The 24,934-nt window shown below is 39.5% G+C and overlaps 2 protein-coding genes and 1 long non-coding RNA gene across 3 annotated transcripts; 2 read left to right on the top strand and 1 right to left on the bottom strand.

The window, feature by feature from the left end:
* Positions 1–805: 805 nt before the first annotated feature.
* On the bottom strand, positions 806–5,096 carry LOC143421010 (cell adhesion molecule CEACAM5-like). The gene is made up of 4 exons (XM_076889651.1): positions 4,835–5,096; positions 3,034–3,300; positions 1,242–1,526; positions 806–1,089 (listed from the first exon to the last, which is right to left on the bottom strand). The coding sequence occupies exons 1-4, from the start codon at positions 5,094–5,096 to the stop codon at positions 806–808; spliced, it is 1,098 nt and encodes a 365-aa protein (XP_076745766.1).
* Positions 5,097–8,772: 3,676 nt separating this feature from the next.
* LOC101479143 (cell adhesion molecule CEACAM1) lies at positions 8,773–12,965 on the top strand. The gene is made up of 5 exons (XM_076889650.1): positions 8,773–8,851; positions 10,331–10,657; positions 11,155–11,433; positions 11,698–11,964; positions 12,642–12,965. Exons 1-5 carry the CDS (start codon positions 8,794–8,796, stop codon positions 12,926–12,928), a joined length of 1,218 nt encoding a protein of 405 aa, XP_076745765.1. The 5' UTR covers positions 8,773–8,793; the 3' UTR covers positions 12,929–12,965.
* A 1,709-nt stretch (positions 12,966–14,674) lies between these two features.
* On the top strand, positions 14,675–24,619 carry LOC143421095 (uncharacterized). The gene is made up of 4 exons (XR_013100850.1): positions 14,675–14,782; positions 15,090–15,121; positions 24,187–24,252; positions 24,458–24,619. It is a non-coding gene; the product is annotated as an uncharacterized LOC143421095 (long non-coding RNA).
* Positions 24,620–24,934: the final 315 nt, after the last annotated feature.

Genomic DNA, 24,934 nt, shown 5'->3' with positions numbered 1-24,934 from the left:
TCGCTGCGGTGGAAAAAAGAACGACTTCAATCCCCTTCAAGGAACATACGTACAAAATAGTTTTCCTGATACACCAATGGGGCGTTCAATGCCATCTTGTAAATATGAGTACTCTGGCAGAGTAACAGTTCAAATGAAAAATACACCAGAACAAACAAGCAAACAAAAAAAGAAGTGTGGGGTACCTTTGAACCAATGAACAAAGTATAACAATTTATACTTTTTAACATAACCCGACCCCATCAATATGTGATATGTCTCACAAGAATATTTATTTTATTATTTTACATTTACAATTTTTTTTTCCTGGGGACCCTGTGACACCCCATTGAAGAGCCGTAGGCTGGATCTCTCAAGATCTCACTGTTGGGTTTGTAAGGCCATGTTACTCCTAAATTTCTATCTTGTTCAAAGAGAAGATATAAAACAAAGCTCTGAGCTAATCGACCTTAGTGTTCTCCTTTTTTTTTTTTAAAAAAAGAATCGATAAGAGAATCGATAAAGAATTGAATCGTTAAACAGAATCGAAAATGGAATCGGAATCGTTAAAATCTTATCAATACCCATCCCTAATCTAGATAGATAGATAGAGATAGACTGACTGTTGAGGCACCGTGAGGCCTTGACAAACAACTATCTTTAAATGGAGTTCTGTACTTAAAAACACTGTTGTCTCATGAGCTTGAAATGAATCTTAACCTTATTAGATGAAAGATTAATTATTAATTCATCTTAATCTTGTTAGTATCAAAGATCTCTAAGAAAATGTTAGGAAGCCTATTAGTGGCATGACAGTTAAAGCTATCTAAAAAATCCAAGACATGCAGGTACCTGTTACAGTCAGTCCATGCACCACTGATGATGATGTTCTCTCAGTTATATTATTCCAGGCTTGACAGGTGTAGTTTCCACTGTCAGAAAGTTCAACCTCTTCTTTAATGTACTCAACTGAATTGGTGAGTTTCACTGTCCCATTAAAGAACCAGGTGAATCTGGCAGTTGGTGTGGATTCAGCAGAGCAGGTCAGTTTTAAGGTGCCTTTGATATTTATCTCATTTGGACCTTTGATTTGAACATTTTCTGGTCCATCTGAAAAACAGGTAAAAATAATAAATGTGTTCGTTACTTTTAAATTTCTGCATCACTAGACTACATATCATATTAGTTGTACCATTTAAAGTTTGAAATTATTTTACTGTATGCATGAACAAGAAGTGTAGACTGACCAGGATGTTACTTACAATTAATAGTCATGATGTATTTATCTCCATCACTGCTGATGGGGTTGCTGATCTGGCAGAAATATTCTCCATTGTCTTTCCTATTCACAGTGTTAAAGGTCAACACTCTGTTATTGTCAGAAAGGGTCATGTTGTCAGTCAGGGTCAGTTCGGAGCCATCCTTCATCCAGTTCCTTTTAAAGACTGAGCCAAAAGCCTCACAGGTTAAACTGACAGAGGTTCCCTCAACTGGCAGGTTTGTTGATGGTTTGACAGAAGAACCTGATATTTCCTCTGTTTGACAAAAAAATAATAATTAAGAACAAAAATAATACAAGAACAAGAACAAAAGTAGATGATCAGTTGAATGCCAAATTTATACACTAAAATCGGTGATGGTGAAATAGAAGAACAACTGAAAATTTCAAAATAATGAGTTTAAAAACACCAAAGAAAACCACAGAGATGAGGAGAACTCTTGAGATATGGTATGGTAATTCTCTGTAGAATAATGTGCAGGATAGTGATCAACACTAAATTAGAGTTATATTATCTAATACTAAAAATATTTATTATTGTTTGACATTTTCATACAACTTCACCTTCAAGGTCAAGGCATCTAATATTCAATTTAAACTTGCCGGACACTTTTAATTTGGCTATTTTCTCCAATACCAATTTAATACTAAGTGATACCAGACACTTTTTTTACCCTATTTAAATATGACTGATGTTTTGTGAGCAGATGACGAGGACAACGACAAAGAGAGACAACTTTTTATTTATGTCTTTTTGTGGTGCCAAGGATGCTACTTCTATAAGAAGGTTCATGAAGATATGGAGTTGGAGGCAGGGGTGATAAGATTATAACATGAATACAGTAAAGTCAACTCTCGCCCCTGTGGGTGGTTTTATATGCTTCAAGCTTGGGTCCTCTATCAGAGGCCTGGTAGCTTGAGGCTCCTGTGTAGTATCGATGCTGTTCCTAGGTTTGTGATCTTCTGGATAGAGCTCTTGGATGTTTTCCCTGGGATTGCCTTGACACACTCGCCCAGTTTAAGGGTCACTGCCCTGAGTCCTCCAATTACCACTGAGACAACTGTTGCCTTCCACCTCCACACCTTCTCTAGCTCCTCTATTAGCCCTTAGTATTTCTCAAGCTTCACATGTTCCTTCATCCTGATTTTGCTATCACTTGGTATTGCTACATCTATCACTACGGCTGTCTTCCTCTACTTGTCAACCACTTGTCTGTCCAGTTGGTTAGCCATCACCTGTTCATCTGTATCTGAAGGTCCCACAAGATCTTTAGTTGGTTATTCTCAAATATCCTAAGGAAGGTATCCCAATTTGGCCTCAGGATTTTGAGATTATAGTTGTACATATACAGATGTTCCTGTATACTATGCCGGACACTTGGTTATAACTTTCCATGTATGCCCTGCCTGCTAGCATCTACCTTTTTTTTTTTTTTTTTACTTCACAAGAAATTGAATTAAAATAAAAATCATCACAGTCAAAGCGCACTTGCTCTACAGTGAAAAAAGTGCATAATAGCTTTTTCATTATATTTTCCTTGTGTTAAATGGTGATTTGTTGTAAATTTCTTTTTTCTATCAGCTCCAGTTTTTTTCTACATGAGAAAATATGTCAAAAGCCTGTAGTATATGAGTAAACCATTTTATTTGAAAATTGTTTTTCTGTATTGTTTATCTCCACAAATATTTGTGTATGTGTGAAATCATTATCTGAATATAGCTCTAGTCAAAAATATATGCATGAATCACACAATTTAACAATAAATCAAACCTACCCAGCACAGTGATGGCTGAAGGCTCAGATGTTTGAGATCTCAGAGTTTTGTTGTTAGAGGCCTGACAGCTGTAGTTTCCACTGTTACTCATGTTAACATTCATCAGTCTGAGCTCTGATCCAATATCAGGCAACTGATCTCCATTCAGAAACCACTTAAACTGAGCAGGAGGTCTGGATCCAACCGAGCAGGTGAGGCTGATGTCTGACCCCACAGCAAAGTATTCTTGTGGTGGAGATAATATCAAATTGATATTTTCTGGACCATCTAAATGTAGAGGGGACATAGAAAAGTTAATGTTAACTGTATGAAACATTTAAAGGTATATAGCAGGTATTTCAAAGTTATTTTATATTGTGGGCCACATACAGTCTACTTTGCTCTTAGGTGGGTCAAACCAGTGAAACTCCAATTTCAGCCAGTGTCGAGAAATTTACTTACACAATTTATCAATGAGCTGTCGTAGTATAAGACAAAAAGGAGCTTTTTCAACAGGATGTCTAAGATTTTTCACATGATAAAGAAATGAAGCGTAGTACATTAAAGACATCTGTCGGCTTGAGTCTGGGCTTAAAATGTAAGAAGTAATGTGTAAAATTACAGAAATCTGTCATTTAATTACTTTGGGGTATTGTGAATGCCCTTGAAGGAGTTCTTTATCAAAATAAAAAGGTGTAAAACCTAAAAAGAATAACAGTTAATAGTCCAAAATTTCTGTCCTCTTTCACCTTTTCCAAAACCATCCAATGGGCCAGATGGGAATCTTTGTCAGGCTGATTCTGGCCCACAGGCTTTGTATGACAACCCTGGTATATACCACTCAGTTTGGCTTATTGTGAAACTGTGACATTATTAGCCAGATCATTCCACATTATATCACAATAAAAAAATCTACTTACTCTGTAATGTATGAAAACAAAACCATCTAAATGACAACTGCACTGTGAATTAGGTGATTTAAACTGTAATTTAAATCACCTAATAATTAAAAAAACAACAACAAAAAAACAAATCCCAGTAACTCACAGCTGATGGAGAGGTTTACTGGATCACTGGTAACAGTACTGACAGGGTTGGACACACGACACCTGAATGGTCCCTGGTCAAAGCGGGTCACATTGATTATAGTCAGACTGGAGCCTCCATCAGTGAGCTGAACTCTGTCACTTGCTGTAACCTCAGAGCTGCCGTTAAACCAGAGGAAAGAGAGAGAGGATCCAGAGGCAGAGCAGGACAGAGAGACAGAACCACTGAACTCAACCAAGTCTGTGCTGCTGGAATTTACCAACACACTGGAGACTTTCTCTGTGAAAAAACAAATACAACAAGTAGTTGTATTTTTTGGCATCAACAATAGAAAATAAGCATTAAAATTACAAAAAATCTGATTCCAGCGAAACTTAAACTAGAAACAATATATTTATAATTAAACCTTAAAAGAAGTACTGTACCAACCAAATGCTTCAAATACTTGAATTCACATAACTGACGATATCAACTCCCTTTAAGTGACTATTCTGAACAGAATCAATGAGATTAATTGAGTTCTCAGCTCGTTCTTTATCGTATGGGGGTCAATAAAATAAATAAACCATTCAGTTTCTTTCAGCCACTTTTTAAAGTCTTTAATATCACAGTCTTAAGAATAAGACGAGTTATTACAAGAATGCATTACTGCAGTGAGTAGAGATGTAACAGATATGTACTAATCATTACAGGTATTTTTACATGTTCAATATATTGTAAACTTGCTTAAATATTGCAAAAACACTTAAGCTGTTGAATTTCTACATCTGCTCACCATGTATCACCAGAGTAGTACGTCCATTCAGGATTGTTCCATCGTGTACAGCGTTAACACCGTATTCTCCAGTGTCATCCAGAGTGAGACTCCTGAGCTCCAAAGACACAGTAGATGGGAAGAAGGTGATCCTGTCTTCATATTCAGGTCCAATAATGTTTTCTGCGTTAATTACGACTATTATTATAGTTGTAGATACATTAAAACTCCAGTTCGCAGATGAAAACGGTTTCTCTGATGGAGACAGTGTTGTAGTGAACATCACCGTTTCTCCTACAGCTGCATTCAGACGATCATCAGGCAACACACCAACTCCTTCAGTGAAACCTGCGGGAGAAGAATAGAAAAGTGCTGTTGTTACTCAAACATATAAAACAGTTGTGCAATATGTAAAGATTAGAATGAAATATGGCAGGTCTGAAGAGTTTGAGTTATTTTCATTAAAGTCTAATGTCAGCTTTTCCAGATAATACTGCACATAATTCTGATCGAGTTTCAGGAACTCGCTCAATAATCGCGTGGTTATTAAAACAGTTAACCAGCTGTTGCTTATGGTGACTTTCTGCTATTCTAAGCCCTTGGCGAACAACCAAAGGAAAAAATGACTTTTTGTAACGAGACCATAAGTTCTGCTGAACATCTTAATTTTGAGACTTACTTGCAAATGCCACAAAGACAACAAGAAGCTGTAGTAACAAAGCCATTAATTAAATATCCTGGAGTGTGCAGTTAGTAATGTTCAACTATCAAACTGACCAAAAATCTACTGGCTCAGTATGGTGAATGAAACTCTACTTAACAAGATGCATTTTCAGTTTCATGCGCAAAGAGAGTCGTAGATTTAAAAAAAATGTTGTTGTTTTTTTGTAATCTGATGTACCAGAAAACTTGCAGGATGCCTCCCTCATGTGGTGCAACTGTGTTAGTGCAAGATGTAAAACTTGAAATGTTGATATAAAAACGTTGATGTCCAGTCACAGGATGTTTTTCCGATTATGCCACACAGTTTAATTGATCATCAGAAAACAAACCACTATGCAGTAACGTATTCCTGCACTGCATGCCAAAGCCCTAGTTATTTATTTAGGTAAAAATACTCAGAAAGATACTGAAAATTTTTTATAACCTTCCAAATGACCTAAAACTATAAACAGAATGCAACCAATGTCGAAACAATTCATTTATTGCAAACTTTGAGCCAAAATCTTGATACCTGTTTTTGAGTTTTTAAAATTCTGAGTAAGACGGTGAAGCAAGGCAAAATAGTGTCTTGCATGGCCTGAGTCCAAGAAGAATAAATGTCTATCTCAAAAAAACGGAATCATTTATTTTCCTTTTGAGGTAGAGCGTTTCAGGGCGGGCATAACCAAAACAACAAACACAATACAGTACGGCTGGGTATCGTCACTGATTCAATTGATTCGATTTAAATCTGGGAAATTTTGCCTCAGACAGTCAGAAATATTATAATTCAGATCAGTACATTTACATATTTTTGTATCTATAAAAAGGAAGCTGACACTTGCAAGACTTCATCAAAGGTGTGAGCATCACAGCAGATGCCTTTGTGTCAAAGTAGCTGAAGATAAAACACAGAAAAACATGAAGGTTATTTTCCTGGCCTGGGATTTTATAAAAATATTCTGCATCAAAAATGAAAGAAAACCATTAATCAACATATGAACATTACCTCTGAAGTTACAGCGGTTTTATTAGAGACACAGCTAAGCATTTTGCATTTTGCATAATTTTAAAAAGTTTAAATTTGTTCAGTTGAACGACAGAAATTAGGTTTTCTTTTCGGAAGTAAGTAAAAGGGGAAAAACAGCGGCCGACAGCGCTGTAAACAACGGTAGACTTGTGCGTAACAAGCAAGCGAATAATGCAGAAAACAGATTGTTAGACGGGAAACTGTTCTTGAAGTATACAGAGAGAGAGAGCTGTGCATGAAGTGTGATTTTATCGTGGTAGAAGCAAAACAGCAAAAGTCAGAGGGAATCCAAGATTTTTTTTATTTTTTTTTATTTTTTTTGGGAATCCAAGATGATGTTTATGTGAAGCGTTTGGATCTTCTTTTGCTGCTGGTTCAGTCAGTATTGTTTGGAGAGAGACTAACAGCTTTATAATCAGCGCAAAAAGGGCATAATCACAAAGCGCAGAAACATAAAACCTGAGATTCTGGCATTTCAGGCAAAACAAATTTATATTAAAAAATCGATTCAGGATTTTAATGAATCGAAAACACGTTATCTGAGCGAGAATCGATTTTAATCGATAAATCAATTATCAAAACCCACCCCTACAATATAGGCCTTTTAACTGCCTCCCTAGACTAAACAGGAGAAAACATTTTAAAAGAATTCAGCTACCACGTCTGTTCTCTTCAGAATGATCAACATTTGCAACATTTAAAATATGTACAAAATAATCTTGTTTTTATTTATTTTGTTTAAGAGCAGAAAATCGGTCACACAACAACACACAGCTAATCACACAAAGCCTTGTTGGAAGCTGGAAGTACATATGGGCAAGGCACAGCTGGTCTGGATGGGTCCCAATTAATAGCCAGCCTCATTCAGTCTCCCAAACCAATGGTCAGCTTCCACCTGGAACTTACATAAGCAAAAGAACAGTGAAGAAAATGAATAAAACCACCCCCACAATACACAAAATTATGACCAGGATCATAACGACTATCCAACAGAGTCACAGAGCTTGTTCCTATCCCACCTATCCCAGGGTAAGAGGCTCAATACTGTAATAATCCAAGTTGTGATATGTCAGAGAACCGAAAACAAGACACCATCACAGAAGGCAAGATCAGAAACTTTATTTCACAACTTACACTTAAAATGGAGATTTCAAACAAAGATTGAGAGGACGGGACCTACATACAGTATCTTCCCAGAAGACAACGTGCACTACAAACCAACCACATGCAAATTGCTCATTTTTCAATTTCAATTTCTCCTGCCCTCTTGGCCTGATCTCTCTTGAAAAAGTCATTTTTACAATGAGAGTCATGCATTGATAAATATAGAAGTTGCTTTGCTAAAACTTGCTTCTTATTCTTTTTTTTTCTTTTTTTTTTTACAAAAACTGACAGCATCAACAGAAATCAACAGACACTCGCGGATTCTTCCACTGACCGCTGGGCACACCTGCACCAAGGCAAACATCCGCCTGCTTTACAGGTGAAAATAGAGCAACAGGACCGCTGAGTCTTTGATTCTATTTATTTTCTGCTGTGTTTCACTTGCATCTATTTGAAAGACTGAGTGTAAACACAAAAAATATTTTATTTTATGTGCTGGAATGTGCAGAAAATGGGTTTAAATGTTAAACAAATTTCTTCCAGTCAGAGAATGTTGCATATTATTTAATCTTTGCTTGATGCATAAAGTTAAAAGATTAAAACTAATAATAGAAGATTTAAAAAGAGACTTTTGGGATGATGGATTATGCAGAAAAAGTAGAATTGGGCTGAAAGATCTATCGCTTTATCACCTATTCAGGTTCTAAATCGTGTCTTTAAAAAGTAACGAAATAACGAAGTAACTAAGTAATTAATTACTTTTGAAAATAAGTAATCAGTATAGTAATGGGATTACTTTTGGGGGAAGTAATCAGTAATTAGTTACTGATTACTTTTTTCAGGTAACTTGACCAACACTGCTGCTGTGATGGGTCATTGGAGCCTAATTGCCAAAATAGATCAATTAATTTCTGTCTGACAATAAATCCTGTTGAATTCTGTAACTAGCTGTTACAGTACAGAAGGAAAGCTTAATGTGACTAAACAGAATCGGACACAAACATTTAGTAGAAAGGTTTGTTAATGATTAACAAGTTCGTGAAGTTTAACCTTTCAGAATAACAACATGACTTCCTTATTGAATGAACATTCATGTACCGGTATTAGCAAAGGAAAAGGCAAAGAGAGGAGGACTGCTTTAGAAATGGGAACATTTTCTAATACACTTGTGATATACTTCTTCATTTTTGGGTCCATCTCAGGTGAGCTCTCACTGCTTGATGTGGCAGAAAAAAACTGTCTGCTCACACTGACTTTAAAGTTTTATTTTAATCATGTGTAACCTGAATATTATAAACAGAAATTGTTTTTTCATGCTCAGATAACATGGAGCAGAGAAGAAGCAGGTTTGTACAAAAGTATTTTAAATGAGAGTAGGAGAGCAGTGCCATGATCCTTATAATTCTCTCAGGGCTTCTCTAGGAATGCTTAGTTTTCCTCGTCCTTTGTGTCGTTGTTCATTGATCGTTAATTGTTCATCATGCGACTTTAACTCTCTTAACTCCTCTAATTTGTTCTTCATGAATATAGAGAGAGAAGAGTGGAAACAAAAGACATTTAAAAGAAAGTTGAGTGCTTCCTTCTGAATCTCAGTTTAAATCTATTCCAATTAAACCCTATAGTTCTTGTCTCCTTTCTCCTCTGGATGCAGGACTTGGGACACCTTTCTCAAGACTGATTTCAGATGTAGGACAGAGGAGACAGGAGAAATATGGGAAGCCTTTGATCAGGTTGCTTCAGCTGGCTCCCCTGTTGGCTACCTGTTTCTAGATTATGTTGTATGTGAATCTGTCAGTGTCAGTGTTTTTTTCTTGATTTAACCTGCTGTGTGTGCTTCTTTTTCTTTTCTATTTTTCAATGAAACCTATAATGAAAATAACTTTAACTTTTCAGACGTGCTTTATTGTTTACTGATCAATTAAACTGTTTGAAGGTTTTGGTTTTTTTATGTGACTGGTGCAGGAATATGTTACTGCATATGGTTTGTTTTCTGTTGATCAATTAAACTGTGTGGCATAATCGGAAAAACATCCTGTGACTGGACATCAAAGTTTTTATATCAACATTTCAAGTTTTACATCTTGCACTAACACAGTTGCACCACATGAGGGAGGCATCCTGCAAGTTTTCTGGTACATCAGATTACAAAAAAAAACATTTTTTAAAATCTACGACTCTCTTTGCGCATGAAACTGAAAATGCATCTTGTTAAGTAGAGTTTCATTCACCATACTGAGCCAGTAGATTTTTGGTCAGTTTGATAGTTGAACATTACTAACTGCACACTCCAGGATATTTAATTAATGGCTTTGTTACTACAGCTTCTTGTTGTCTTTGTGGCATTTGCAAGTAAGTCTCAAAATTAAGATGTTCAGCAGAACTTATGGTCTCGTTACAAAAAGTTATTTTTTTCCTTTGGTTGTTCGCCAAGGGCTTAGAATAGCAGAAAGTCACCATAAGCAACAGCTGGTTAACTGTTTTAATAACCACGCGATTATTGAGCGAGTTCCTGAAACTCGATCAGAATTATGTGCAGTATTATCTGGAAAAGCTGACATTAGACTTTAATGAAAATAACTCAAACTCTTCAGACCTGCCATATTTCATTCTAATCTTTACATATTGCACAACTGTTTTATATGTTTGAGTAACAACAGCACTTTTCTATTCTTCTCCCGCAGGTTTCACTGAAGGAGTTGGTGTGTTGCCTGATGATCGTCTGAATGCAGCTGTAGGAGGAACAATGATATTCACTACAACAATGTCTCCAACAGAGAAACCGTTTTCATCTGTGAACTGGAGTTTTAATGTATCTACACCTATAATAGTATTCGTAATTAACGCAGAAAACATTATTGGACCTGAATATGAAGGCAGGATCACCTTCTTCCCATCTACTGCGTCTTTGGAGCTCAGGAGTCTCACTCTGGATGACACTGGAGAATACACTGTTAACGCTGTACACGATGGAACAATCCTGAATGGACGTACTACTCTGGTGATACATGGTGAGCAGATGTAGAAATTCAACAGCTTAAGTGTTTTTGCAATATTTAAGCAAGTTTACAATATATTGAACATGTAAAAATACCTGTAATGATTAGTACATATCTGTTACATCTCTACTCACTGCAGTAATGCATTCTTGTAATAACTCGTCTTATTCTTAAGACTGTGATATTAAAGACTTTAAAAAGTGGCTGAAAGAAACTGAATGGTTTATTTATTTTATTGACCCCCATACGATAAAGAACGAGCTGAGAACTCAATTAATCTCATTGATTCTGTTCAGAATAGTCACTTAAAGGGAGTTGATATCGTCAGTTATGTGAATTCAAGTATTTGAAGCATTTGGTTGGTACAGTACTTCTTTTAAGGTTTAATTATAAATATATTGTTTCTATTTTAAGTTTCGCTGGAATCAGATTTTTTGTAATTTTAATGCTTATTTTCTATTGTTGATGCCAAAAAATACAACTACTTTTTTTTTTTTGTTTTTTCACAGAGAAAGTCTCCAGTGTGTTGGTAAATTCCAGCAGCACAGACTTGGTTGAGTTCAGTGGTTCTGTCTCTCTGTCCTGCTCTGCCTCTGGACCCTCTCTCTCTTTCCTCTGGTTGAACGGCAGCTCTGAGGTTACAGCAAGTGACAGAGTTCAGCTCACTGATGGAGGCTCCAGTCTGACTATAATCACTGTGACCCGCTTTGACCAGGGACCATTCAGGTGTCGTGTGTCCAATCCTGTCAGTACTGTTATCAGTGATCCAGTAAACCTCTCCATCAGCTGTGAGTTACTAAAGTAAATGTTCAGTAATTTATCTGAAAACATCTGCACACAAGCATCAGGGTGTTTAGATATCATTTTAGATTTCAGAACATTAGATATGTCCGATAAGCTGAATAAAAGATGGATGAGATCTTTTTTCTGTGAATTGTGAATAATTGTGAATTGTGAATAATTTTACGATTTCACAAGAGAAACTGAATGTAACATACTTTTACATTTTTCATCCACCCAACGTAACTTTTCTATGTCCCCTCTACATTTAGATGGTCCAGAAAATATGGATTTGATCTCATCTCCTCCACAAGGATACTTTGCTGTGGGGTCAGACATCAGCCTCACCTGCTCAGTTGGATCCAGACCTCCTGCCCACTTTAAGTGGTTTCTGAATGGAGATCAGCTGCCTGATACTGGATCAGAGCTCAGACTGATGGATGTTCAGATGAGTCAGAGTGGAAACTACAGCTGTCAGGCCTTTAACAGCAAAACTCTGAGATCTCAAACATCTCAGCCTTCAGCCATCACTGTGCTGGGTGAGCCAAATTTATTGTTAAAAAATGTAAGATTCATGCATTCTTTGCTCTCTGGATTCTCAGCCACATGTTAAATAAATTCTTCTTTGTTTAACATGTGGCTGTTATGATAACAACGTTGGTTATGATTTCATTACATATTGTGAGCTTTATGCGATTAGCCTAACATTATCACAATTTGTACAAGCCGGCAAAAAAGTCTTCAGTTCATTTCTGACATGCTAACAAGTAGTAAACATTATTCGGTTCATTTATGGTTTCAGGTTGAAAGAATGGCATTTTTGAGGGTATTTTTTTATTTGCAATTAAGTAAAGCATGAATAAATTGTTATCCACTTGTTTTAAATATATATTTAATCACCATGGGATAATTGCTCATTGAAGATTAATAATGAGTTAATAGGAACACTAGCTAATTTTAATAGCTTTGGGAGTCATCATTGCTACGACATAGTTAAGCTAAAGAACCATATCATCAGAATGTTCATAATATTAAAAATAATAGTATTTAGCACTACTTACCGTTACATTTTTTGAGAGAGGATCATACAGGTATGTTCTGTCTTGTCTGCATCACCAGCAAGCAGATAAAACTCTCTTATCTCTTAGTTTCTAACCTGTATGTAAAGAATTGTATGTGCATTTTCTTTCTCAAAAATCTGTCTCCTGGCAAACAGAGAAAATATCAGGTGCTTCAATCTTGCTTAAATCTTCAACAAACCTGCCAGCTGAGGGGACCTCTGTCAACTTAACCTGTGAGGCTTCCGGCTCAGTCTTTACCAGAAACTGGATGAAGGATGGCTCCAAACTGACCCTGACTGACAACATGACCCTTTCTGACAATAACAGAGTGTTGACCTTTAACAGTGTGAAGAGGAAAGATGAAGGAGAATATTTTTGTAATATCAGCAACCCTGTCAGCAGTGATGGAGTTAAATATGTTCTGATTGTTAACTGTAAGTAACATGCTGTTCAGTTCACACTAACTGTTCACACGTATGGTTATATAATATTGAGGTACAATATTGGCACTACTGACAATATATTTAATCAATCATTGCAATTGTTTTTTTTTAATTTAATGCAATGAACACATTTATTGTGTGTATTACTTTATTAGGTGTCCTTCAGATGGACCAGAACATTTTCAAATTGAAGTTCCAAAAAATATCCATATCAATATTAAAGACACCTTAAATTTGACTTCTATCCAACTGTTCATGTTCATCTAGTTTTAATAGTGTTCGGTCCTTTGGGGAAAGCCAGCCAAGTGACATAATCTCTCCAGTGAGTCCTGGAGTCATCCTATTCAAATGCTTATTTATTTCAATGCTTATTTCTGCTATCATAGATGTTGTCAGAATCCCTTACGCAGGATCACTGTAACATACAAACTGCAGTAAGGTGTAAATTTACAGAGGGGTTAAATTTGACCTGCTCTTCTAAATCCACACAATCTTCCAGATCTACCTCATTCTTTATTTCAATTCAATTTATTTATATAGCACTCGTCACAGGATATAAACCACAAAGTGCTTCACAATAATATAAGAACAGATATACATATAAAACAGCCCAATCAAACATTCAGCACAAATCTAATTAAAAGAATCTTGAGCTACTTTTTGAAAGAATAAATACAATCAAGGTTATGCGATGATTGAGGGAGAGGATTCCACAACCTGCGGGCCACCGCTCTAAAAGGTCTATCTCCTCTGGTCTTAAAACGTGTTCATGGGACTACCGTGGGGTTCTAAAAGATCAGAAATGTAGGCAGGGGCATCACAATTCAAAGCTTTAAAAGTCAGTACCAAGATTTTAAAATGAATTCTAAAATGTACTGGAAGCCAGTGTAATGAACGTAAAACTTGTGTAACATGCTCTCTTTTTCGTGTCTTAGTTAAAAGCCTTGCAGCAGCATTCTGGACTAACTGGAGACGGTCAAGATTCCTTTTGCTCAAACAAAGAAAAAGACTGTTACAATAATCTAAGCAAGATGAAATAAAAGCATGAATAACTATTTCTAACTCAGGTTTAGACAACAAAGTTCACAGTTGGGAGATATTTCTGAGCTGAAAAAGGCAATTCCTAATTAACTCATTCACTGCCATTGACGTCTATAGACGTCAATGGCAGTGAATGAGTCAATGGGTTTAACTCATTCACTGCCAATGGCTGGCAGTGAATGAGTTAACTGTCGAGAGTGTTGTTGGCAGAATCAAAAATGGGGCAGATCATTACCAATTTGGGTGACTACATAAAAATAGAGGTTTTTAAGCATCACTCGCTCTTTTCTAAGAGAGTGAAGCACATTTCTCAAAGATGGATTAATGTAACTGAGAGAGCATCATCATCAGCATTGTATGGATTTGATGTGAAAGGTAACTGTGTGCTCTGATACTCTTGGATTTTGCAGTGTGCCTATAGTTTTAATATTTTCCATGAACTAAATTTTGGAAATGTATCCTAACACTTAACTACCCTTTATCAAAACATTAATCTTCAGCAAAATATTTGCTGAAACTACACAGTGCATTCATCATTTTGACAAATACAAGTGCTCTCCAGACAAAGACAGCAATGCACTGACCAAAAGTCCTCTGAAACCTGTTCAATTATGAAATCAAACAAAGAGAGAAATTATTGGAGAGTTTTGAGATGGTGAGACAACTTTGTGTCATCTTTATTTTATCTCTATTTGAACTTCCCCAGATCAATCATCAGAATGTGCTGCAGGTTGTATCGCTGGGATTGTAATCGCATGTTTTGCCATCGTTGCTGTTGCTTGTGGTGTAGGATACTACTTTTATAGGCGAAGGTAGGTGGATCATTTCTTAATGATCTTATTAGTCTCTGAATCTGTGTACTCAATCCACTTCTAAACACATAAGCAAAAGCATATGCTTGTGCTTAACTTAGCAATGTTATGTGTAATTAATTTAACATCATATCATTTCATGAAATAACCACAGAGGTGCAAGTATTTCAGTGCACTGTTTGTTTGAACAAACAAGTCTTTATCATTTATCATTAAGATTGGCTTTAAACAAATATAAATGTTTAGTGTTACAGTTTTGTGTAACTTTGTGGAAAGACTTTGATAATGCTTCATTTATTATATTTAGAACCAACAAAAATCCACAGACACATAATACAGGTGAGTAATATTTTTAATATACATTTAAAATATTGGGGGCGATCGTGGCTCAAGATGTGGGAGCCAAGTTAAGATAGTTCATATGTTTTAGTATTTATATTTCGCTGTTGTTAAGCTTGTGTGTGTAATTAATAATTTTAGGAAATAGATGCATGTTTATGGTGGAACTAGGTTATGTAGTACCATGAATACATGTGCCTTAAAGACTCGTGTTTATAGTAAAATCCGGGCATCACGGATGTATGCAAATTAGTGCATGCGGTGCGGGAGGGGAGAGAGAGAGAGAAAAGGAGTTAACACGGCATAAGCTATACGGGGCAGCAGGGTAGAACAGAGCCACACGGTTTTCCTACCGTAGTAGGTTATTTTGTTGAGGACAAGTTAAACCTGACCACTCCTGTAAGATGCAAAACCGTGGAATAAATTTTTTGTTACATCTTTTCACATCGGAGTCCCGTGGAGTTCTTTTTCCTCTTCAAACTGACGTACGCGAGTGAATCACGGGAAAACTGGTCTCACGGCTTACACATTTGTAGGAAAACCTGCTCGTTGTGGAGTAATTGACGCGACTAAAGAAGCAAAAAACCTGAGCTGCTGCAGCGACAACAAACGTGAGTAAGTGGAGCTAATTCACGAGGAAAAATTGCTGAGTCATGGTGGATGCTGAACTGTGTGGTAGCCAACCTGCATGATTTTTAGATGATAAAATAAGGATTTTGGTGTTGCTATTCGGGAAATTAATAGCATGAACAACGAAGAAGAAGACACAGTAGCAGAATTGGAAGCTAGGGCGGTGAAAATCACACCTAAAGCTATGGAGAAAAGGCTGCAACGTGTTATCAATTTACAGAAGGCCAAGCTAGCCAAATTAACAGGCACAGTGAAACAAGTGCGCCAGCTGATGGAAAATGAATGTGATACCAGCCTAACAGAAGTAACACAGTTAATGAAGGATTTTAATGAGCGGTTTGGAGAGTTTTGTGGTTTGAACACAAATGTTAAAGAGGTGCTCCAGCAAACGCCGGAGGAGGATTTAACTAAAGACCAGGAAAAATGGTTTAAACCTAAGGCTGATTCCTTTAAGGCTTTTGCTGAGACAGCTTCGGCTTGGATTGACAAGATGGCCATGCGCGCTGGGGAGACTGAAAAATGCAATGAAGATGTGGATCCATCTGACAGCATATCTAATGTATCTGTCTCAAAACACAGTGATAAGGCATTGTCAGAACGCGGCTCCTGCGCTTCGTCATCGGTGTCGTCCACACGCATGAAGGCAGAGGTGGAGCGAGCTACCTTATTGATTAAGGCATCGTCTTTAAGACAGAAACGCTTGCTGGAGGAAAGGGAGGCTAAGCTCCAAGCTGAAAAGGAGGAGCTAGAAATACAAACAGCTCTTGCAGCAAATGAGGCAAAGATCAAGATCTTATCGGAATACGAAAGTCGTGCATCCAAGGCATCCAGTCGCGTATCCACTCGGGATGGAATGAACTCCTACGTGGCATCGCAGAAGGTTGGAGATTTATTTACTTCACAGCAGTCAAATAGCCCATCCCCCACACGAGAAAGACAAGCGCAGAAGAAGAACATTCTCCAAAACGCACAGCAAACACACACTGTTACCTCCCAGCCATCGCAGACACCAAGTGCTCTACAGGATGTGGTCGAAGCGCTAACTAAGCAACAGAAGTTAGCTACGTTGCCCCCGCAGAACATTTCTGTGTTTAAAGGGGACCCATTAGAGTATCGGCTGTTCATGCGAGCTTTTGAACATGGTGTGGAGGACAGAACAGAGAGCGACAAGGATCGATTGTACTACATGGAACAATACACAAGTGGGCAACCACGAGAATTGACACGGAGTTGTCTTCATATGGAACATACACATGGATATCAAATGGCTAAGAGACTGTTAGAAGAGCACTTTGGAAATGCCTACAAGATATCAGTGGCATACATTCACAAGGCTCTTAACTGGCCAACCATCAAGTCAGATGATGGAGAGGCTCTGCATGCTTTCGGCCTCTATCTTACTGGATGTCATAATGCAATGATGGATGTGGAGTACATGGAGGAGTTGGATAACACGGCCAACATGCGTGCTATCGTTTCCAAGCTTCCGTACAAGCTGAGAGAAAGGTGGAGAACATATGCTTGTGGGGTCTTAGACAAGGCAAAACACAGAGTCACGTTTGCAGATCTGGCGGAGTTTGTCAATAAGCAGGCCAAAGAAGTTTTGCATCCATTGTTCGGTGATATAAAGGACAGCACATTAAAGGTCCAAGTTAGAGGGCAAGTGGATGAGAGGTTGCAAAGGAGAAGTGGAAACAGAAAAGGATTCACTGCAGCTGCAACTATCACCACTACACAGGACGTACCCTCTAAAGAAAGGAACAAGGTCAGCGGGAAGCAAGTGTGTGCATTTTCCAAACCCTGTCTTTTCTGTCGTGGTGAAGAGCACACCATGGAACAGTGCAAGAGGATGAAGAAGTCACTTCATAAGGAAAAGATTGACTTCATGCGAACTAAAGGACTATGCTTCAGCTGTCTTAAGGAGGGACACATGAGTGGTTCGTGCCAAGAAAAGGCAAGTTGTCAGGTTTGTGCACAACCGCACCCCACAGTGTTACACATGAAGACTAAGCCCAGTGCTACAAGCAAAAGGGTAGCTTCTGAAGTGGAATCATTAGAAAGAGAAGACCAAACAGAGTCAATCGTGAATGGATTTGTTGAAATGGAAGCACCTGCTCACGCTGCAGAGAAAACAGAGCACATTTTGGCAATAGTTCCAGTACAAGTGAAACCTAAAAGAGGACAAAAGGTGACACACACTTATGCTTTTCTGGACCCTGGCAGTACTGCCTGCTTTTGTACTGAAGAGTTAATGCATGAGCTTAACTTGTCTGGCAGGAAGACAAACATTTTGCTGAAAACAATGGGAGAGGAAAAGGTCGTCGGTAGCCACGTTGTGTCTGGGTTGGAAATAAGCAGCTTAGACAGCAATGACTTCTTTGAGTTGCCAGAAATGTACAGTCACAGTGACATTCCTGCGTCTGCCGACAATGCTCCTTCTCAAGACTACGTGAACAGGTGGACCTACCTTCAGCAGGTGTCTATACCTAGGATTGAAGCAAAGATTGGACTGCTAATCGGGGCTAATCCACCTAAAGCTGTTGAACCTTGGCAAGTTATAGCCAGCGAGAATGGCGGTCCATATGCTGTGAAGACAAGGCTCTGTTGGACCATCAGCGAACCCCTCCAAGGAAGCAGTTCACAAAGGGCATCATGCGGACTGATTCAGGTTGCAGCAAATCGAATATCAGTTAGCAAACTGGATGAACTCTGGGACCAGCAGTTTAAAAGTGACTTCCCTGAGCGTGAAAGAAACGAGAAACAAGAAATGTCAAGAGAGGATTTGCAGTTTCTGGAGATAGCGACAGAGTCAGCTACTATTGTGGACGGACATTACAGCATCGCTCTGCCATTGCGGAACAAGCGCATTAAGATGCCCAACAACCGCAAAGTGGCTGAGCAACGTGGGTTACACCTAAAGCGGAAGTTGGAGAGGAATACTTCATTCCACGCAGAGTACTCGGCTTTCATGAGTAACGTCATAACCAACGGTTACGCAGTGAAAGTGCCAGAATAGGACCTTGATCGTGACGATGGAAAGGTTTGGTACCTACCGCACCACGGAGTTTACCATCCCAAGAAACACAAGCTTCGAGTGGTCTTTGACTGTGGAGCATCGTACAGAGGCACCACCTTAAATGACCAGCTGTTACAAGGACCAAATCTTACCAGTACCCTTCTGGGGGTAATTATCCGGTTCAGACAAGAAGAAGTGGTCATCATGGCAGATGTGGAAGCAATGTTCCACCAAGTAAAGGTGCCTGATGAGGATTCTGACCTTCTTTGGTTCCTGTGGTGGACATCTGGTGACATTACTCAGAATATGGTGGAGTACAAGATGGCGGTTCACATTTTCGGTGCAACTTCGTCACCAAGCTGCGCCAGCTTTGCTCTGCGTAAATGTGCTGAAGACAACCGAGATCCAGCCAACAGCCAAGCGGTTGACACAGTCCTGCACAACTTCTATGTGGACGACTGTTTGAAGGCTGTGAGCTCAGAAGAGGAAGCCATACAGTTATACCACACTCTTAGAGCTGTATGTCAGAGGGGTGGATTCAGGCTCACAAAATGGATAAGCAATAGCAGAGCAGTTCTGTCTGCTATTCCAGAAGAAGAAAGGGCATCGGAGGTTAAAGATCTCGATCTGGATCAGGACACACTCCCCATTGAGAGAGCGCTGGGAGTCCAATGGTGTATTCAATCTGACAGCTTCAGGTTCAAGATTGTAATGCCAGACAAGGCACCCACTCGGAGAAACCTTCTGTCCACTGTGAGTTCTGTCTACGACCCACTGGGTATCTTGTCACCAGTCACGCTTCAAGCAAAGAAGATTCTGCAAGAGCTTTGCAGGAGAAAGATTGGCTGGGATGTCATCATACCTGCAGACCTAGCTCACAAGTGGCTCAAGTGGAAGACCCAGCTCCGCCAGCTAGGGAACATAAGCGTTCCAAGATGTTTTAAACCTGTGGGCTTTGGAGAGTCAGTATACAATCAGCTGCAACACTTTGCTGATGCCAGTGAAGAGGGCTACGGTACAGTAAGCTACTTGCTACAGAGGAACAGCCGTAACGAAGTCCACTGCGCATTCATGTTGGGAAAGGCAAGAGTGGCCCCACTTAAGCCCATTACAGTTCCCCGCATGGAACTTACCGCAGCAACCATGGCAGCACGCATAGACAGGGTTCTGACATCTGAATTGCAGCTTCCGCTCCAACCATCTGTATTTTGGTCAGATAGTACCACGGTACTCAAGTATATCAGAAATCAAACAAGTAGATTCCGTACCTTTGTTGCTAACCGTGTGGATGCCATCTTGAAATGCTCCAGTCCAGAGCAATGGAGGTATATCAACACCTCACTGAATCCTGCCGACTTTGCATCAAGGGGGCTCCGAGCAGAGAGCTTCATGCAATCCCACACATGGTTACAGGGGCCGGACTTTCTCACCAAACCTATGGAAGAGTGGCCAGAAGAGGTGCACCCAGTTGAAGGCCTGACTACAGATGACCCAGAGGTAAAGGTAGAGCTGGGCGATAGAACGATAACGATATGTATCGCGATATAACTTTTACTCGATAGAGAAATTAAGCTATCGCGATAGACCTAGCCGCTCTTGTCCTCTTAAAAAAAAAAAAAAAAAAAGGTTAGCCAATCCAAATTAAGTAGCGCAGAGCCGAACCAATCACAGCCGCAGCGTCACGTCGCGTGACTTGTTACGTACAGCACAAGTGCCAAGCCGCACGTGTGTTTGTTTGGGAAGCAGCCAGCGGGTAATGGAGCCAGCGCGTAATGGAGGAAATGAGTGTGCCGACTAGAAAAATCAACCGAGCGTGACCGAAGAGAAAACCGATGATGGTTCCAATGCCGGAGAGATTGTCGAACGGAAGAGCCATAGAAGTTCCGTAGTGTGAAGGTATTTCAGCTATTTCAAGTCTGACAAAAAACAGAGTAGCGTGCACTGTAAATTGTGCCGAAAGCAAGTCTGGAAATACAATAAACTGGTGCATGCGTCACACTGTGCGCCACGTTATTGTTTCGGTGAAATGAATTTCTACAATACTGTTACTGTTAATTCTACTCTCTGCAGTGTTTAAATGCTTACATATACACACAGTTACTGTCCGTCCACACATACGACTCGGTTCTGCTTCTATGCCGCAGCTTTGTTTACTTTTTCCCACCGAGGCTTCTAGACTTCTGATTGGCCAACATTTCTGCACGGTTAGGAATCTAGCGCCACCTGCTGCTTTGGCATGTTCATAGCAGCGTTTTCCTTCATTTCTGCCTTTATGTGTGGACGGGATTATTTTTTAAAACGAAAACGGAAAATCTCCGTTTTCAAAAATACCCGTGTACGTGTGGACGTAGCCACAGTCTCTGACTGGAAGCGCTAATTCGTCATTCAGCTTTTGTCAGACTAAAGTAACTGTTAAAACTGTTTGAAAAGCTAAGCTATACAACAAGGAGAGATTGAGAATTTCCTTTTAGTTCTCAGTTTATTTGATATTGACAAAAGTTAGCCAGTTTTGTCTGTTCTTCTGTAAAACAAACTAAGATTTATTTTTAGAATTAATATTTTGTTTCTAAGTGGAATTGACAATTTAGTCTGTTTCGTTTGTTCTATTTTGAAACTTAAACGCTTTAGCGGCTGCCTTTTGTATAGTTTGCAATATTTGCCTTTATTTATCTGAAAAAGTCTCATGTTCCTTAAGTACATCTACCCTGTTGAACTTATTATGGGAAATAAATATTTAAATCAAAATAAGCTGCTGATTATTTCACATTTTACTTGTGAGCAACGGCACATTTAAATCTTACAAATATAGTTATTTGGCTTATATCGTGATAGATATCGTTATCGCCTGAAATGAAAAAAACATATCGTGATATGAAAAAATCTCATATCGCCCAGCTCTAGGTAAAGGGTAACCTGGTGTGTGCTAGTACAATCAAGGAATGTGAAGATGTAGTGCTGGAGTTCCTGCAGTACTTCTCATCCTGGTTTAAACTTAAAAGGGCAGTGGCATGGATGCTTAAAGTCAAGAGCATTCTGCTGCAATTGTGTCCCAAAAGGAAGGAGTTGTGTGCTGTTAAAACACAACCTGAAGTCGAGAGGGATATGGAAGGTTTCAAGGACAGCCTGTTTCAAGGGGACACCAACAAGCTAACGGTAGAGAACCTTGCGAAGGCTGAAGAAGCAATCATTCGCTACTGTCAGAGAAAGACATTTCCTAAGGAGATCAGCGCACTTTCTAAAGGTCAGGGGGTGAAGAGGACTAGTAGTCTTTTCAAACTGAGTCCAGTACTTGAACAAGGCATCCTTAGGGTCGGAGGGCGACTCAGCAGAGCAGCACTACCCGAGGAGGCTAAGCGGCCAGCAATCCTGAGCAAGGATCTTCACGTCACGAAGCTTATCCTCAGAGAAATACATGAGAACTTGGCTCATAGTGGTCGCAATCATGTTATCTCCAAGTTGAGAACAAAGTTTTGGGTACCCGGTGCCAACTCTGCAGTACGAAAAATACTCGCTAGGTGTATTGCCTGTTGGCGTGAGCATGGAATTGCAGGACAGCAGCAAATGGCCGACCTACCCCGAGACAGAGTTCTGCCAGATGACCCTCCATTTACTAACTGCGGAGTGGACTACTTTGGTCCGTTCGAGATCAAACGTGGTCGAAGTACGGTGAAGAGGTATGGAGTCATTTTCACCTGCCTAACTACTCGTGCAATACACTTGGAGATGGCAGCCTCGCTGGACACAGATTCCTTCATCCATGCTCTCCGTCGATTCATAGCCAGACGAGGCCAGATAAAGACCCTTCGTTCTCACAATGGAACTAACTTCATTGGTGCAGAGCGTGAACTTAAAAGAGCCATTGCTGAATGGAATGTGTCCAAAATTGAAGACCACCTAAAACAACAAGGCATTCAGTGGACGTTCAACCCTCCCTCAGGACCCCATCATGGAGGGGTCTGGGAGAGATTGATCAAGTCAGTGAAGAAAATCCTAAACGTTACCTTGAGGCTGCAGACACTGGATGAAGAGGGCCTGCATACACTTCTGTGTGAGGCGGAGGCCGTTATTAACAGTCGGCCAATAACCAAAGCGTCCAGTGATCCAAATGATCTGGAAGTACTCACTCCCAATCACCTGTTGCTGCTCAGGAACAAACCATCTCTTCCTCCCGGACTGTTCGATAGGCAAGATCTCTACGCAAGAAGAAGATGGAAGCAAGTGCAATACATGTCGGAAATATTCTGGAAACGATGGGCAAGGGAATATTTACCACAACTTCAAGAGAGGCAAAGGTGGACCCGTCCATCTCGCAACTTTTTGGTTGGAGACATTGTGCTTATTGTTGACGATACAGCCCCACGCAACTCTTGGATTACAGGGAAAGTAATCCATGCTATCTCAGACAAGGCAGGAATGGTGCGGCAGGTTAGGATCAAAACCAAGACGCGAGTGTACTGGACAGGCCCATTACGAAGATTTGCCTTCTGCAGGAATCGGACTGAAGTAATCAACTGCAGAGACTGAAGTTTGTGTACCTTGGCTCCACAAGTGTAATTTGGTAATTGTGTAATAGGGTCACAATTAGGGGCCGGTATGTGGGAGCCAAGTTAAGATAGTTCATATGTTTTAGTATTTATATTTCGCTGTTGTTAAGCTCGTGTGTGTAATTAATAATTTTAGGAAATAGATGCATGTTTATGGTGGAACTAGGTTATGTAGTACCATGAATACATGTGCCTTAAAGACTCGTGTTTATAGTAAAATCCGGGCATCACGGATGTATGCAAATTAGTGCATGCGGTGCGGGAGGGGAGAGAGAGAGAGAAAAGGAGTTAACACGGCATAAGCTATACGGGGCAGCAGGGTAGAACAGAGCCACACGGTTTTCCTACCGTAGTAGGTTATTTTGTTGAGGACAAGTTAAACCTGACCACTCCTGTAAGATGCAAAACCGTGGAATAAATTTTTTGTTACATCTTTTCACATCGGAGTCCCGTGGAGTTCTTTTTCCTCTTCAAACTGACGTACGCGAGTGAATCACGGGAAAACTGGTCTCACGGCTTACACACAACAGTTGGCAGCCCCGGTTGCCGGTTTGAGCCCTGGCTCCGACAGTCTCGGTTGTTGTGTCCTTGGGCAAGACACTTCACCCGTTGCCTACTGGTGGTGGCCAGAGGGCCCGGTGGCACCAGTATCCGGCAGCCTCGCCTCTGTCAGTGCGCCCCAGGGTGGCTGTGGCTACAACGTAGCTTGCCATCACCAGTGTGTGAGTGGAATGACTGAATGTAGTGTAAAGCACTTTGGGGTCCATAGGGACTAAGTAAAGCGCTATACAAATACAGACTATTTAACGTTCACATTTTTAATAACAAAATAAAGAAAGTATAAATAAAATTACTGTATCTTATTTTTTGACCAGGAGAACATGTGTATGAGAACACTTCCCCAAATGATAAGAAAAATTGAACTGTATTTCCATTTTAGGGTAAGTATTAAATTCACTGTTGTGCTTTATTAAGAAAGAATACTGTTATACATTATACTTATACAATAAGGAAAAGAGTGAAAGATTTTTTCTCTGTATAAAAATCTATCATTTTTCCAATAGTGCTGAAAGCCAATGCCTACTCGCATGCAGTTTATAGTGTTTGTCTGCTAGAAAAAAATGTCTATCTTTTCTTGTCCTGCAGATGAAACATTTGTGAAGTCTCTATCTGCTCCGGGAAGACAAAAGTTATTGTTTTTGTTAGTTTGTTGGTTATAATATTTTTTGGGGTCATTATAAAAATATTTTAACAGGACATATGAAAATTGTTTATAAATTATTTGCCTACAACAATAAATATGAAGTTTTTTTTAAGTTGCTATTATTTTGATATAGGTCTCTGACTGTAGCCTCTTATTGATCATTAAATGTAAAATAAATACACAGAGGTTGTAGCCCTTGCATCAGTTTATCACTCATAAATGTGGTCCTGTATGTTTTAATGGTGAACTCAATCTATATGTTGGAAAAATCTGGATGATTACAGAAAGCCTTCAAAGGTTTTGCAGGCCTTATGCTCAATGGCGTGTCCAGCGGGGTGGCCTGGGGGGGCACAGGCCACCCCCCAAACCAGACTGGCCACCCCAGGTGCCACCCCAAAGGCAAAACAATAAAATTCAAT

Source organism: Maylandia zebra, linkage group LG11, assembly GCF_041146795.1.
Source record: "Maylandia zebra isolate NMK-2024a linkage group LG11, Mzebra_GT3a, whole genome shotgun sequence".
Taxonomy (NCBI): Eukaryota; Metazoa; Chordata; class Actinopteri; order Cichliformes; family Cichlidae; genus Maylandia; species Maylandia zebra.
This window is presented reverse-complemented; position numbering and strand designations above follow the sequence as displayed.